Source organism: Fundulus heteroclitus, chromosome 1, assembly GCF_011125445.2.
Source record: "Fundulus heteroclitus isolate FHET01 chromosome 1, MU-UCD_Fhet_4.1, whole genome shotgun sequence".
NCBI lineage: Eukaryota > Metazoa > Chordata > Actinopteri > Cyprinodontiformes > Fundulidae > Fundulus > Fundulus heteroclitus.
This window is the reverse complement of record NC_046361.1, coordinates 8,641,619-8,658,261: the sequence shown is the minus strand read 5'-3', so window position 1 is coordinate 8,658,261 and position 16,643 is coordinate 8,641,619. Positions and strand designations below refer to the sequence as shown.

The window sequence follows — 16,643 nt, the reverse complement described above, 5'->3', positions numbered from 1 at the left end:
AGAACCTCTGACCTTGAAATGCCTACAAATCCAGAAAAACCTTTCTTTCAGGGGCGACGTTAGCCAGTGACAGCCGTTTGATGGATGCATTCATTTCTGTTGCTCGCCTTTCAAAGCAGTCAGTGGAACTGCACTCAGATTTAAGATTGACTCTTTCAACCATATTGAACTGAAGTTAACCGATTAGTTCGTTTCAGGGCAGCCACGGTTAAAATTGATTAGTGTGTGTGAGAGAGTGTGTTTTCTTGTTACTATTTACCAGGCAGCTGCCTCTTTGGACACTAAAAGACCCTTAAATATTTTAAGCTCATATTTCCCTCCCTATCAAAACTAAAATAACAGGAGGGATGATTTCTTATTGCTTCCCAGTCAGGCCTAGATCTGCCACTGTGGTTATTTGGTCTGTTTGTGACAGAAATCTAAACTTTTCCCCCAGTGTGAGCAGGAAACGTTGATCATGAGTCAAAGCGCTGTAACTTAACATGAAAACATGAATACTGAACATGAACCTTGTTGACTAACGTCTACAAACCTGCTTCAGACTTACAGAAGCTGATGTGTATAGAAATGAGCAGGAGTCATGAGAGGTTGTGTGGTTTTATCCTCAGAGATGGGCTGCACATCTCTGCCGTGACACTTTCAGCAGGGGGGTGTAGAGCTGGCGCCCTCTTGTGGCCATAGGTGGTTACGGCTGTTGCCCGGATAGTCCTCAAGTCACGACGGAGATTCCTGAAAAGTGATCTGCAAGGGAAACAAATCTTTAAGAACCGGCGGAGTTATGTATGTGTTTGTAAATTTGTACAGCTAAGCTTTTCTCCGCAATTGGTTCTCGCCTTTTTGGAGGGCTGATTTACATTCAATTATTCCAGCAAATAAAAATAAAAAACATAAGGTATTCTTCCAATTACACTTATTTTGGGAAAAACATTTAAAAATGTTTTTGTTGGAGACTAGATTTAAACATGCAGTCATGCTATTCTTGTTAATAGGTTAACTTTGATATTTTTGTCACTCATTTTAGAAAGCGTAATGATTGAAATCTATAGTCATTACAGACTGATATTTCCAGCCTTTTTTCTTGTCATTATGATGACTAAGGTTTGTTGTATTAAAGCTCAATATTGGAAACTGATGGCGTCTCCCCATAATCAGCTAATCAACTCAGAAGCTCTCCACTGTGGGTCAGTGGGCGACACAATCAGACTGCTGACCTGACAGGTGTCCATAAGACAGTCATCGACACCCTTCACAGGTAAGGGGCGCCATACAGTTATTTTCCACAGGATGCTGCAAGCAAAACATAGTCAAAGAAAGTTGACTGGAAGGAAAACATGTGGTGTGATAAGGTGCACCAGCACCAGGGATAACAGTAGCCTTGGGAGGATTGTCGACCAAAATCCATTCAAGAAGCGTCAGGAGTGGACTGAGCCTGGAGTCAGGGCATCGAGAGCCACTACGCACGGAGGAATCCTTTCCTCCTTTCCTGAACTAGAGACATCAGACACTGCTTAGCAGGCCAGAGAGGAAATTAAGCTCCCAAGGTCTGGAGGAAGACTGAGGAGGCACAGAGTCCAGGTATCTTCAAGTGCAGTGATGGTCTGGGCTACCATGTCGTCTGCTGGTTCTGGTCCACTGGGATTTCTAAAGTCTACAGTCAACGCAGCCGTCCAGCAGGTAATTCTAGAGCACTTCCTGCTCCCCTCTGCAGACAAGCTGTATGGAGATGCTGATTCTATTTTCCAGCAGGACTTGACGTCTGCACACACCGCCAAAGGTACCAGAAGCTGCTCCAGTGACCGTGGTGTTCCTGTTCTTGGTGGGCCAGCAAACTCCCCCGACCTGTAGCCCATAGAGAATCTCTGGGCTGTTAAAGAGGAAGATGAGAGACCAGACCCAACGAGGAAGATGACCTGAACCACAGGCTGCTCTCCTCTGTGCTACGCTGCATTGATGCAGTGACTCACACATGAGGAAATGAACACTCAGGCCTAATATTACAATTTAAAATATAGATATGTTTAATTAATCCTATGTAATAAGATTTTTGTCATCTGCAAAGCATATTCATCAAATAAGAAATAAAGGCTTGAAATATTTCACTCCGTGTGCATTGATTTATCAGTCTCACTTTCTGATATGAGAGTTTTCATTTATTTTACAAATTTCATGATATTCCATTTTTTTGGGATGTACCAGCCCTCTAAATGATTTAAATAAACCTCAGATAAACGCTAGGGAGATATGCTTTCATGACATAAACTTTCTTGCAAGTATTTCATTTCCTGTTTGATTCAAAACTTCTGACCTGTAGCTATTTTTTAATGTGTTTCAGAAGTTAGAAAACAAACTGGAACCCATTAAAACCAGGAACGGGCTGACTGAAAGTGAAGCGTTCAGGAGACTAAGGACAAGTCCAGCTTTAATAAAAGACATTTTTATTTACAAATACTGTACAACGGTTTTGAGCATGTGCAAATTGTAAAAATAATAATAAAAAATAATAAAAAAACGTTGAAGGACAGCAGGTACAAAAACCCTGTGAATTCGTACAGAAAAAGGTTCTGCTGAGAGCTGACGCGCCTGAACTGAATCAGGTTTTAAACATCCGTGTTTTAGCGGAAAGAAAAGCAACAGTAAGAGAATTTACATGAAAAAGAGCACGAGAAAAATCCTCCAGGTTGGAACCATGCTTATTATTCACAAGTATTTAGAAGAGCGATAAGTTACTAAATGTCCTGACTAAAAGGAAGAAGAGTTCAAAGTAAACGGCTCCGTTCAAACGGAGATCATAATCACAACGCTGAGCCCTTCTGGAGCTGGGACGCTGCTGGACTTTCACACAGACGCAACCCCTGAGTGTCCTGAAGCAGCTCCGTGGGGTGGGGGGGGGGGGAATGTGGAAGTGTTTCCAGTTGTTATGCGAGGTGAAGCGCACGGCCGTCCGACGTGAGACTGGTCCTGGGTCACAGCTCCCATCCTCAGCCCAGCGCCGACACCTCCCCGCACTCGCTTCTTTAAGCCGGTTCTGCAGCAACACTCGGCGTCATCCTTATTTAATCTGCAGGAGCTTCATCTTGTTTCCTAAAATCAACCAGAAGAAGAAGAAGACGTATTAAGTTTTGTGAGGTGGCTTTGGAAAGCGAGCGTTTGAGAGAGCGACACGAACCCAGTCCTTTGAGAAACTTGTTCACCCCGCTCGGCTCGGGTTCCTGGCTCGGATTCAGATACTCGGCCACTCTGGTTTCAAAGAGCCCTGGGAGGAGGAGGAAGAGGAGGAGGAGGAGGAAGGAAACATCAGCCCGTCAGTAAGAGGAGATCAACTTAGAGACGACAATTTTCTGCTAACGATTACAGCGCCTTTGAAAAGTGTTCACACCCCTTAAGCTCTCTCACGTTGCTTCACAGCAGCAATCACAAACTTTAACGAGGGTTTCAGGGAGATGTGACGTTACATTTTAAAGTAAAAGTGGGATTTTGTTTACAGGTGTTAGAGCAAACATGTTCAGATTTTTATTTATAAAAAATTAAACCCAATGCCATGTTTCCTTCCACTTTCACAGGAATCACTACTTTGTGGCGCTCTATCACTGCAGGCAAATGAACTGCAGTCTGTGGCAAAATGGGGAAAAAAAAAATTAAAGCGGAGTGATTACTTTTGCAAGATGCTGTATTGACCCGAGGTCCTACTTATGAAATACAAACTTTATAGCAGGATTAATGCGGGATTCCTAACAGTTAGCCAAACTGTGCATTACAGGTTTTGAATAGTTTTAAAGGAAGCAGTGGTCCTCATGGATTCCTTTAACAGCCTTTGCCTTGGTGTCAGTGCATGTTTGAGCACTCCTCTGTAGACTGCTGCACCTCATATCATCAACACAAACAAGTCTGAGCCCATTTTTACCGGTTCTGGGTTCACTTCACTGGCTCCCCGTCCGCTTTAGGATCCATTTGGAAATTCTTCTATTTGTTTCTAAGTGTTTAAATGGCCTCTCCTCGCTTTACATCTGTGAGCTTTTACAGCCCTTACCCAGAAGCAGGAGCAAGCTCAGAGAGAGGACCGGGCCTTCTCTGGAGCCGGTCCTAAACTCTGGAGCGACCTGCCGCTGCTCATGAGCCAGGCATCCCTCCCTGCCCATTTATTAATCTCTTCTAAAAACTTTTTCCTCAGGCTTTTAACACTTTAGGGTGTTGGATTTGTCGGTTTATGTCCATATATCCTCTTAATTCATTAGTTTTATGACTTCTATTGCCGTTATCTATATCCTGCTTCTATCTGTGCAGCACTTTGGCCTCTGTGTCTGTTTTAAGAGCTTCATGAATCAAGTTGGACTGGATTAATTATTTACAGAATACGATATCACTGTAATGTTTTCATTTTAGGCAACGCTTTGGAGGGAGACATGTTTAGATGCCCTAATTCCCATCCCAGGAAATAAATTCCCCGCTCAGAGACCGCTCCTTGCTGTGACGGCCGGCGCCGCGCCGTAAAAAAACGCGCCGTTACCTTTTCCTCCTCCCTTGCGCAGCTCCTTGTCCTGAATGAAGCCAGCGAACATCTGCGTGTCCATGAAGAGCTGCAGAAACTGCCGGACCCCACGCGAGGGGTGAGACTTGCGAAAGCTTTCCCGCTGAAGCTCCTTGGTGCCGTTGGCGGCCTCGGCCATATAAAGAGGGTAGTGGCCCACCAGCTCCACGAAGAAGTGAACGAAACCCTCGGACAGCAGGGAGCTCAGGTCGGCCTGCTGGTCTAGAGGAGGAACACCATAAACAGAGTACAGATGACATTTTCAGAAAACATCTCCCCCGCTCTACTACAGAACATGCCTTACGCTTCCTTATTAGTGACTTGCAATATTAACACCCCTCAAACCTTTTTGCGCCTTGTAACGAGACACTTTCACACATTTTCACACCAAGCAGGGCATAACTGAGGAGGAAACGATACGTGATCAGAAACAAGGCGGTGGCAGCATCATCCTGAGGGGATCCCGTCTTGGTCAGTCTGCAAAACTTTTGTAGAACGTTCTCTGAAATGACTGCAGAGACCCTTTGGGGTATGTGTTAGGTCTGGGCTTTGACTAGGCCACTAACACATAAGCATCTGATCTGAACCACTGATTGCAGCTCTAACCGCATGTTTAGGCCTGAAGGAAAAGGAACCTCTGCCCTATTCAGCCTGTAACAGGTTTTCTTCCAGGGTTTGCCGATATTTATCTCCATCCATCTTCCCATTCCCTGCTGGAGAGAAGCATCTCAGCAGCGCAATGCTGCCGTCACCACTGGTTATGTAATCATTTACCACCACGCGTCGTTCAGCATGTAGGCCAGAGAGCTACACTTTAGGTCCCATCTCACCACTCACATTTCGCACGGCTAAGCTCTGCTGGGTAGGCTTGGAAGGTAATTAGATGCAGTTATACAAGAACCAACAGGTGGAAGAATCACAATCATCTGCCACATATTTCAAAAACCACGCATCCTTTGTCCTTCACAGTTATCCTCCGCTTTATGTCGGCCCGTTACACCTTGCTCCAAATGAGGCGCGGGTTCGAGGGGTGCCAATACTTTTACCCCGAGGGTCCTGCGGGTAGACTTTACGCCAGGACCGCAGTCCGACCGACCTGCACACGTGTCTCCGTTGTGTTGTCTCAGGATGTCCTCCCTGTCCTCCAGGATCTGCTGCAGCGCCGCTTGCAGCTTGCTGGGCAGGATGCAATCCTCGTCCCCGAGCTGAGCGACGAGAAAAGAATGAGGGCATTCACACAGCCAGCCTGCCTCATACAGCTGACATTTAGCTGCTCTGGGCTAAACAGTTTGATTACCGGGGTAAGCAGTACATAAATACAGAATATCACTGTGACTCTGGGTGAAAATTAATGGCAGATTTTAACTACCAGACTGAGATGTGGAGAGGAAGACTGATTAAAAAAAGAAGTGTTTTGACCAAAGTCCAGGCTTTAACTACGTGAAGCTAACATCCTGGCTGATCAACCTTGCTTGTGCCGCTGCTCTGAGCTCATGTCCTGCCTGGTTTTCATACTGCCTTGCTTCTGTGTGCGCAGCGCAGATTCCTTTGTCCCCCTAAAGCACTCCACCCAACAAGTGCGGGCAAAGCCATCTCTCCCAGCGGAACCGCACCTTCCCTCTCCATTATGCCTGTGTGTACACACCTGTCTGACAAACCTGTCGGCACACAGGTCCACGATGAGCACCTAGGAAGACAACAGAAGACGGGGACAGCGTTTACTGACACTGGGACGTGACGGTTTCATGACGAGCTACCGTATAAAACAAGGCGCAGCGATCCGTCAGATGAGTCAGAGCGACGGCGTGACGTTTCACACCCAAAGCAACATAAAGGTAAATAGCAAGCGGGGAGGAAAGCAGAGCGGTTCTAGGAGCATGTACCTCCTCGATGGGCAGCTCCAGCAGCTCCGGCAAGCACGGTGCCAGCACGCCGATCAGGAACGGCGTCGGAGAACAGCTGATGTCCAGCATGGTCGCCGGCAGCACGGGGACAAACGTGTGCTGCCAGATGAACGGGTACAGCAGCGCCAGCGCGGCGTGGCCACATCTGGACAGCACGCTGCAGGAGAGGAGAAAACACTCGTCAACACGCGGCCCGCTTAGCTTTCACACCTGGCTCCTAAAGCTTCCTACAGATCCAACAAATCCCTACACGGAACCAAAACCATGTGGAACTGAGACCTTGGACCGGACATCAGGCCGGGGCCAATCTAGAACCTACGGTGCTGCTGGGGATGAACATCGCTGACTTGGATAAAATAAGTCTATTACAAATGCTTCATCCACGGATGTACTGATCAGATTTGGCAGATTATTTAAAGTTTGAATGTTCGGCTGCTTTTGGAGACCCTGTGAGGTAGAGAAAGACAACGTACAGGATGGGTGTCTGCGGCGCGTCTTTTTAAGCTTTTTAACCTCCATGAATCATGCAGGATTTAGAAATGTTGGTGGATCTTTAGACATCGCACAAAGAGGCTGCTGTTGCGTCGCCGGCTAATAAACTAATAAAAGCTTAAAACAGTTTAACAAGGCCACCGCTACATGCATTTCTTCTTCTTCTTGTCCACCAGGGGGTTTCCGGGTCTTAAACAAGGCTGGTGCTAGAACCACAGCACCGACTGGTTCTGGAAAAGATCTGCTTTGCTTTCCCACAGGACACAGACCCGATTCAGAGCCGTGTCATTAACTCACCAGACGCGTCACATTCGTCCTCCTGCTTTACGCTGGGCTTCTATAAAGGATTGTAGTGCAGATCCCTCATCTGTACCAGCAGCTTAAAACCCAACGTTTAGAGCTAGGCTTATTATTGCCAATATAAAGAAATGCCAACAGTGTTAAAGAACTGGGCCAGAAGGCGTATTTGCACTCTGTGAAGGCTGAGTTCAAAATAAACTGTAGGAAGACAAAGAGCCAGCCAGCTTGGGTTATTCTGAAGCTTATCTAAAACATTTTTGTTGAAGCACTGTGTACATAGTTTTTTTTTTTATCTGACAGAATTAAACCCAGACTGAACTCTGGAGTTTAGCTTTGTCTCCTCGCTCTGCTCTGCGTTCAGTCTGAGGCGATGGGAACCCAGGAACGGGTCTGAAGGAACAACTGGTGTGGTGGAAAAAGGCCTCTCCACTGCTACTTGGCTCTTAGCCACCTCATTCTTCCTCATACACACAGTGCTGCATCAGCAATATTTAATCATGGTTTGTGAAATTACAATGTGATCGAGGGAATTTGTACCTGGATGTAACGACATGTAACAACATACGTTTTATTTTGTAGTACAAATCCACAGCTCTGCCGCTGGCATTAGATAGATGCAACACCTTTTTTTTGTCAATCTACATACAATATAGGTACATAAGGTACATACAACGAAATTTCGTAGATCAGATGGAGGGTTAACCTGAGCGTATCTTTAGTGGTGGGGGAAACCTACGGCAACACGTGGCCCAGGACTCAAACCCGGGACAGTATTTTGTGATTACTGCTAATATTAGGACAAAGATATGTGCAACTACTTTAGCTTTATAAGAGGCAGTGTCCAAAAGAACAGCAACAAAAATGTTATAAAAACCATGTTGAAAAGAAGTCTCAGCAGATATTCAAACTCAGACAATGAGATACGACCAGAACCTAAAAAAACAAACCAAGAGAGCATCTCTTGCTATCATCTCTGTCTAAAACAGCTCATAATATATTAACTGCTGGTCACACGGCTGTGGAGAAGTATCTACCCCCTTTAAGATTTATTCTGCTTTTTTTCTGTCACTATTAAATGTTTCAGATAGATAAACAAATGTTAAACAAAGGTAACCTGTCTAAATACAAAAAGCAGTTTGGAAATGATGATTTCATTAATTAAGGGAAAGGAAGGCTGTCCAAACAACCCAGCCTTGTGTAGAAAAGTAATCACCCCCCCCTTGTTAAACCATGACCCCCAAAAAACCCAGTTATGATTCAACAGAGAGAGAGAAACTGGGCCAAAAATAGTCAAAACAAATGTACCAAAATGGCCCGACTCATTTCCTAAAAAAAACTAACATGTTGGTCCTCATGACTTTTGGGAAGAGATTTTGTGGACTGACGAGTGTAAAGGTGAACAATTTGGAAGGAGTGTTTCTGGTGGAAACGGCATTTCAGAAAAGAACCTGAAGTAAAACCCGGGGATGGTGTGGGAGTGCCTCGCTGCTTCAGGACCGGGGTGTACTGCTGTACTCGATGGAACCATACCAGGAACACTTGGGTTCTCCAGCAGGACCTGGACAAAGACCCAAACACAGCAGCAAGCCCATCCAGAAATGGCAGCAGGGAAACCCATAAAAGCTACAGGACAGTGGGCAGTGGGGGACATTATTGTCCTAGTCAAAGCCCAGAAGTAAATTCGGTTGAGATGCTGTGACACAACTCTAAACAGGTTATCCCTGCGAAGCCGTCACGCCCCTAATCGACAGAGAAGAAGATGAGGCCAGGCTGCAAAGCTGGGCAGGAAGCCCTCACAGAAACCTCCAGATCTCAATATGAGAGCCTCGAGCAATCTGTCACTACCAAAAACCCCGTCCTGTGAGGGTTGGCGATGGGCTGGACTGGCATGGGGGACAGCAGTATTTCACCTCTGCCTCCTAGTGAACCTCTGCTGGCAGCTCACAGATATCTACCATGACAGTGGCAGGACTCACCTCAATCATTTTTTTCCACATTTGGATCACCTTTTTCCCTTTAATAAACAAATCCCTATTTAAAAAACGCTTTTTGTGTTTATTCAGGGTATCTCTGTCGGATATAAACATCTAAACGAAAACCTTCCCACAGCTGTGTATGCTGCCGACTGACCCGCTGGCTTCAGACCTCGTTGTTACCTGAGTTTGTCGGCGACAAAGATGACCCTCCTCTCCAGCAGAAGGGAGGCGAACACCTGCAGCAGTCTGCCGACACTGAGGCACTGCAGCAGACTGCCAAAGTCCACGTGCTCCAGCCTGGAGTCCACCGGTCGACACAGAGTCAGGACCTGCAATCACACAGAACGGGCCGAGAGCCACGCGGCTGTAAAGTCGCTGAACTTTGAGCTGCAGCGAGTGCTTAAAAACAGAAGTGCTGAACGGGAGAGAATGTGGGACTTTTGGAGCATTTTTATGGGTAGATGCTTTACTTCCTTTACTTCCTTTTCCAGCACCGACCAATCACAGCTGAAAACAGTCGCTCTTAACGCCTCCACATATAGCCTGAATCATTCTGGCGTGGTTACGGGGGGAACATGGCTACTAATCAAGACTTCCTTGTTTTGATGCCGGGGTTACCTCGTTCCCAGAGCCGGGGAGGAAGCTCTTGATGGCGACTGTGCGTCCGGGCGCTGGAAACGGGGCCTCCATCACGCTGCGCATGAAAGGGTTAACCAGCGGCGGGGATATCTCTCTGCGCCGCTCCACCTCCTCCAGAATCTGGCCAGACAGAGTCAAACCCATGTTCGTCACCCCGGGAAGAGCATGCTTAATCAAACATACCGTAAATCACTGCGTTTAAAGGACGCGGTCAACGGGAGACAAAGTCAGAGGTCAAATAGAGACTTAGACAACTTTATTTGTCATTCGGTATGCACAAAGTGTGTACAGAACGAAATTTCGTTTCGTACAGCTTTTGTAAATCGCAGTAGAAGTTAAATTACAGTTTTAGGTGCGGCAGAGATTTAGAAGTAAACAGTAGATTTTAAATACACAGTATACAAACAGTTGAAATGTAACAAAAAAAAGAGACATTATTTAAATCTGTAACATTTCTAGTTCTCAAAACAAGCCCAGTGAACACTAGGGAGTCCCCTCAGTTTATTTTCAGCCAAATCTGATATATATAATCTGTAATTTTCTCTCTTTTTAAAAGAATTATCAGTAACCCCTCAGTGCCCTTACCCTTTTTGTCCTTCCTCCCAACGTTTTTGCAACAGAGAAATGTGCGTAAATGTACGGTCCATTGCGAAAGTATTCATCCTCCTTGAACTTTTCCACATTTTGTCACTTTACTCCCACAAATGGGAATGCATTTGATTGTTTTGTTTTTGTTTTTTTCTGTAACAAACCAACAGAACGCCGTGCACAGCAGTGGAGCAGAAGGACTGAAAAGTATGCCATGCATATGTATCCAGCTTTCACCGTAACTACAGCTGCGTTTGGAGTCTGTCTCTACCAGCTCTGCAGACTGAAACATTTGACCATTATTCTTTGAAGCGTAACTCCAGCTCGGTCCGGGTGGATGGATAAACGTTAGTGAACATCGGTTTCTAAGTGTTGCTACAGATTCACACTGTATGTAACTCTGGACTTTGACTAGACCATCCTAACACAGGAGATGGCACTTCACTAAACCATTGCATTTGTAGTTCTGGCTATATGTTTAGGACCGTTCTTCTGCTGATGAAACACACTGAAACACGTGGTTGTGCTGTGTGACAAAAGGCCGAAAAGGATTGAAGGAGTATGAATACTGTCGCAAGGCGCTGTACTTACTGAGTTACTTTACCTTTGCAAACAAGTTGAAACAGCCCAACTTGCTGACAATGCAATGCACCTCAGGAAGGCGCTTCCCCTTTCCGCTGGGCTACAAGACAGAGTTTCACAAGTCAGACAGCAAGGTACAACAGACAGGTTACGCAAAAAAAAAAAAAAAAAAATACCACAAGATAAACGAGTTTATCTACAAGTGTTTGCTTCTATTTTCCCCCTTTTAAATGAACACAACTTACAGATTTACAAAGAGTAGAAAGCTGAATCTCTGGTACTCTATGACAGCAACCATGACTCACCCAGCGACAGATGAAACTGATTCATCTGATCTTAATCTGTCTACGCCGTAAACAACGGCCGAATCCATGGCAGAGGGCAGCTTAAGACAACAACGTCGCTTTTATAACGGAGGAGGAAACGCTGAAATTCCTTTGGCTCTGTACCACTGATTCAGAGGTACCTGGTGTGTGTGTGTGTGTGTGTGTGTGTGTGTGTGTGTTTCCTCAGAGACGGTGAGTAAGCACGTGGCGAGCTGGCAGGTCATTGCACGCAGAATCACATGAACTCAGGACGCAATAGTTTGGCCTGAGATACTAACACACGTCCTCACTCACCAGGATCTTGCGGCAGTAACAAAACCAGCGGCTCCCGTCTTCTCCGGTCAGGACAAAGGAAAAGGTCTCGCTGTACACGAAACAGAGGAAAAAACAAAGCCTTTTTAAAAAGAAAATAAAAAAAATCAGGATGCCTGCAACAAGTCAGTCAAAGGCACGTATGATGAACGCATCTATAGTAACAAGAGAGCAAAGCCACCTGATATTGAAACAACTATTAAGCTAGGAAACGACTCTGAACGGGCACATCTTCCATTTTTCACAGTCAAAGATGAGTATTTTAAGCTTCGCAAATTCAGAACTCCCAGTATAACAATAAACCATGGCCAGGAACAATAAAAGGACTACCCAATGCCCCATAACACTGTACAGTATTTAATTAGATCGCCTTTAATTGGCCCTGCGAGTGCGAGGGAGTTGTTGCAGAAACGATTGGGGGATTACAGCTGACAGCTGAGGACATGAAAAGAAAAAGGGGGGCCTGGAGTAATAAGCATAATGTACGGAGAAAAAAGTATTTTATTTCATGTTAAAAGGTGTCTATAATGACAACAAAAGAAGACTGGCTATGTTAACATTCTGCCCGTGCTGTATTAGGACTGTTGGTTTTCTTTTAAGCGTTGCTGCAGAGCGAGAGCTGACCTTGGCACGTGTGCCGAGGGCTTCCAGTCCTGGGGATCCGGGAAGCAGAACTTAGGAATCACATTCAGCTGGTCTTCGACTTCTCTGGAGGGCCGCGATGACTTCTCAAACTGAAGAAAAAAAAAAAAAAGAAGAAGCAAAGCTGCAACAGTCAATGAAAATGATTCATGCATTTTTGTTAACTAAAGACAGAGACGACTGATTTCCACATATTTGACCCTAAAAGCTCTGGCTCTGAGTGACTTCAAAAGGACACCGATCATTGTGATCTTTTTTTTTAACCAAACAGAGTTATTCCTCTGTTAGTTAAATAAGACCATATACTGACTGGTATGTTTGTATTAATCCTCTACCGTTGGTTGACTCATGCCAAGCTGGGAAATTCCCCTTTCAATCATGAATAAAATCCTACTGATTTAAACAATACGTGCTAACAGATTCTATTCATTTAGGGAAGTTACAGTAAAGGCTTCTTCTAACCAATTTCGGGAACTGCTGAGTAATTTCAGGAGAGTATGCGTTTCCTGTGAAGTCTTTTCTCAGGGACACCACCACGAAGATCTGGAAAAGCTGCTGCTTCTGCTGCTGCAGCTGGATCAGGTCCCTCTCCAGGGTGCGGTATCCGGGCCGCCGTCTCAGTGTGGACTGGATGTAAACCGATCTTCTGGAACCTGCTAGACACATGGTGAGACCATGAGAATAAGAGTCATTTAATTAAAAACAAACAAATAAAAAAAACACCGGAAACTCTTCAGATTCCTGATTCAACTCAGACTTCGGGATTTCCGTAATATATTCTTTCAGGTATGAGAGATCTGAACTCTAAACAAGTGTTATCTTAGCTGAAGATAGTGTCATGCTGATACCTTCGGCGTTGTCTTCAGGGTCGCTCTCTGTCCCGCTGGTCTCTTCTGTTGCCGCGAGTAGGAAACGTTAGCGAGGAACGTGGGAATGAAAAACACTTGACAAGTCAGAATTTCATGTCGATAATCTGTTTATAGCCATTGTCCTTCCACAGCTGGCCTTAAAAAGTGCATCATCTGGGTATTTCCACAAAGAGTGAAGGTACGGTTCTGCACCTTTGGGACTTTTTGGAACGGTTTGTGTTTTTGGGTCTTACCTCGTGCTAAGGGCCCCTGGTTCTTCACCCTTTTTCTCCCTCTTTTGTCATCAAAAATGGTCTCAATCTTGGAGATATACTGTGAAGAAGTGCAAATAACTGTGTAAGAGATCCTGCTGTCTAAGTTTGTCAATACAAGCTTTAACCTCTGTTAAAAAGACAAGTCTTGCCACATAAAGAAGGTGCCCTTAAAAGTCATTAGCACAAGGCTGTTTTAGGGTGGAGATCTTCATAGAATAAAAGCTGCAAAAACCTGGTTGCATAAGTGTGTGCTCTAAACCCTAATAAGCACCATTTCATTTCATTTAGTCTAATTGATATCACACTTGCATTAAAGTATATTGAATCTCATTAACCTGAAATAAAGATCGGCTCATTTGCGTCATTAGGGTTTGCCGAGAAGTTGAAAGATATTAAAAAGATGGCGTTAATTAAAGTATCAGCTAGATGAGGTCAGATAAAAGCATAAGAGAAGACGGGTTTACATCTGATCTTCAGTGATCGTTTCTAATTCAGGACCAACCACCACAGTTCCAAGATTGGAGTTTTTCCTCACTTGAAAAATACAGTTTTCTAATAATATCGCCAAAAAAACAAGAATTAAAAAAAAAAAAAAAACATTAAGGCATGGCTAAAAATTTCAAAAGCCGTGTAAAAAATAATGTGCTGTGGACTGATGAAACCAAGGTGGAACCTCTGTGCCACACTTTGGAGGCAAAAACCCAACAAGCAACATGTTAGTGGCAGCATTGCCTCTTTTTTTTTTTAGCTAGAACCGGGGTTTAGAATCATGGTGGGTCAAGCTATGTACAGCGCAAAATGCAAATCCATTTGGACAGAAACACTTCTGTAAAAAGTGGAAGAGAAGAGAGATTTTATTTTTCAGCAAGCACAAATTCAAATAAACAAAAGAATAGTTATACCAGAAGAAAATGCCGTTTCTAGAATAGTGCTCCTTATGAGATGTCCCTTATAATCTGATAGACTTAGAGAACATTTCCAGAGCGTGGACAAATATTGCCAAGTGGAAACGTGGAGTAATGTTAGACTTCGGCCAAACAATACTTAATGCTCAACCAGAATTAGAAAGGTTATGCACAAAGGCTAAAGCAAGATATCGTGTTTTCTTTTATAGGTTTGTTTGCTTTTTTTCAGTTCGTTGTGCATATAAAGCTGAAAAGGTGAATGACATTTATAATTAACTTATGCTCTCATTTATGTGTTTTTTTTTTACCAGGGGTTTGAGATCCAGTGTATAACACCATTTTTACAGCATTTCTTTCTCTGACATGTCTGTTTTGTGCAGTCAAAAAACTGTTTCATCTGAACCATTCCTCTTCACTGGCACGGTTCGAGACAGAAAATAACAAATAGAGGAAGTTTAAACCGCTCTCTAAAAGAAGTGCTGCCGTGTGAAGACACAACTGTGAATGACAGAGACAATCAGAATATCACATCAATGTTCCATGACTAAAAACATATAGGAGATCACGTCCGTTCCAGTGCGTAGCAGCAATTTACCTATATCTATGGCACTGCTCTTTTACACAATTTCCACTTCTGTCTCAAAAGCAAAAACATTCTAACAAATCGCCCTAAAAGAAGATCTACAGATAAACTTTTGGCATTTCTCTAAACCGCTAACTACACAGCATAAATCTCATGTCGCTTCCAAAGCCGCAGTCCTTCTCTACTTTTCACAGATATCCACGGGTTTGGTGAATTACCTTGCAGTTAAAGTTTCTCCCTGTCCAGTAGCTTCCCAAAGCCATGACTTACAAGCTGCTACTGTATGAGCGCAGACGTCTAAACGTGCGACAAGAACTTGTAACTTGGTCCCCTCATATCTGTTTCTTTCAGCATCCGCTCCTTCCTGCTCAGCGAGCTACCGCCCCCATCCTTGCGCTGCAACTTTAGCCATGACTCATCGCTTTTACAGGGTAATGATGATGTTTCCCATACGGCTGAAGTATCGATGGTTAGGCCAAAAAAACGGGTAAGTTACCTGAGGAGTCCTCTGGATTTTCTGAGTGCTCGAGCGCTGAGGTGTTGCTGGTTTTGGAGTTTGTGCAAAGGTGGAGGCTTTGGACCCAGACAGTGCCTGGAATACTTTCTTCTCTACTTTCCCAACGTATCCGTGCAAGGTTTGACGTTTGGGAGGAAACTGAAGCAAAGGAAATGTGGAATTAGGACATGGTTTTATAGAATGCCATTTATGCCTTTTATGAATTAATTAGGCAAGGTACCGCTTTATTTTGTCCATACAGAAATGACTAAATGTAATGAATAGGTTTCTCCTGATTCAATCACAAGAATCAGCTTGGGGTCCTGATAAAAGTACCTCTGCAATGCCTGGATGTGCCAAATTTTTCTTCAGTTGAATAAAAACAAAACAGAAGTAATAATATTTGGACCAATAGAGGAGAGATCAAAAGTTAGCACACAGCTAAACCTGGGTGTAGTGATGGACTCAGACCTGATCCTCCAAAAGCATCTAAAGACAATTACAAGGTCGGCTTTCTATCACCTGAGGAACATTTCCAGGATTAAAGGACTAATGACTCAGAAGGATCTGGAAAAACTAATCCATGCGTTTATATTTAGTAGAATTGATTACTGTAACGGTGTTTTCAAAGGTCTGCCTAAAAAGTGGATCAGACAGCTGCAGCGGATCCACAACGCTGCTGCCCGCGTCCTCACTAAGACCAAGAAAGTAGAGAACATCACCCCAGTTCTAAAGTCCTTAAACTGGCTCCCTGTAACTCAGAGAATAGACTTTAAAATACTTCTGTTAGTCTATAAATCCCTAAATGGCTTAGCACCTAAATACATCACAGACTTGTTATCAGTGCATCAACCCTCCAGACCACTAAGGTCTTCTGGCTCCAGTCTACTCTGCATACCTAGAACCAGAACTAAACACGGAGAAGCAGCATTTAGTTCCTATGCTCCACTTATCTGGAACAAACTTCCAGAAAACTGTAAAAGTGCCGAAAGCCTGGGTTCCTTTAAATCGAGATTAAAAACACATTTGTTTGAAATTGCCTTTGAATGCTCTAGTTAAACTGTTTTACTGTTTTTAATGTTCTTTTTTGTTTTTACATTCTATCCCTACTTGGTTTTATTCCTATATTTTAATCATGTAAAGCACTTTGCATTGTCTCTGTACTGAATTGTGCTATATAAATAAATTTGCCTTGCCTTGCCGCTGAGCGACTGTCAAGAGTCCCTTGTTAAACTGCTCTTAATCTACTC

General features: G+C 44.1%; 1 protein-coding gene across 2 annotated transcripts in view; it reads right to left on the bottom strand.

The window, feature by feature from the left end:
* Positions 1-2,412: 2,412 nt before the first annotated feature.
* Positions 2,413-16,643, bottom strand: part of dennd2c (DENN/MADD domain containing 2C) — a 29,633-nt gene continuing 15,402 nt past the window's right edge. Inside the window, exons 5-19 of one of the 2 annotated variants that reach the window (XM_036128579.1) lie at positions 15,394-15,552; positions 13,389-13,467; positions 13,135-13,179; positions 12,749-12,942; positions 12,269-12,378; positions 11,627-11,696; positions 11,029-11,106; positions 9,816-9,956; positions 9,378-9,526; positions 6,409-6,586; positions 6,171-6,212; positions 5,622-5,730; positions 4,505-4,747; positions 3,167-3,253; positions 2,413-3,081 (exon numbers count right to left, since the gene is read on the bottom strand). In XM_036128579.1, coding sequence (XP_035984472.1) covers positions 3,050-3,081; positions 3,167-3,253; positions 4,505-4,747; positions 5,622-5,730; positions 6,171-6,212; positions 6,409-6,586; positions 9,378-9,526; positions 9,816-9,956; positions 11,029-11,106; positions 11,627-11,696; positions 12,269-12,378; positions 12,749-12,942; positions 13,135-13,179; positions 13,389-13,467; positions 15,394-15,552 — 1,716 coding nt within the window. In that variant the 3' untranslated portion in view covers positions 2,413-3,049. The remainder of the gene's footprint in view (positions 3,082-3,166; positions 3,254-4,504; positions 4,748-5,621; positions 5,731-6,170; positions 6,213-6,408; positions 6,587-9,377; positions 9,527-9,815; positions 9,957-11,028; positions 11,107-11,626; positions 11,697-12,268; positions 12,379-12,748; positions 12,943-13,134; positions 13,180-13,388; positions 13,468-15,393; positions 15,553-16,643) is intronic. The other variant, XM_036128622.1, reaches the window with a different exon arrangement.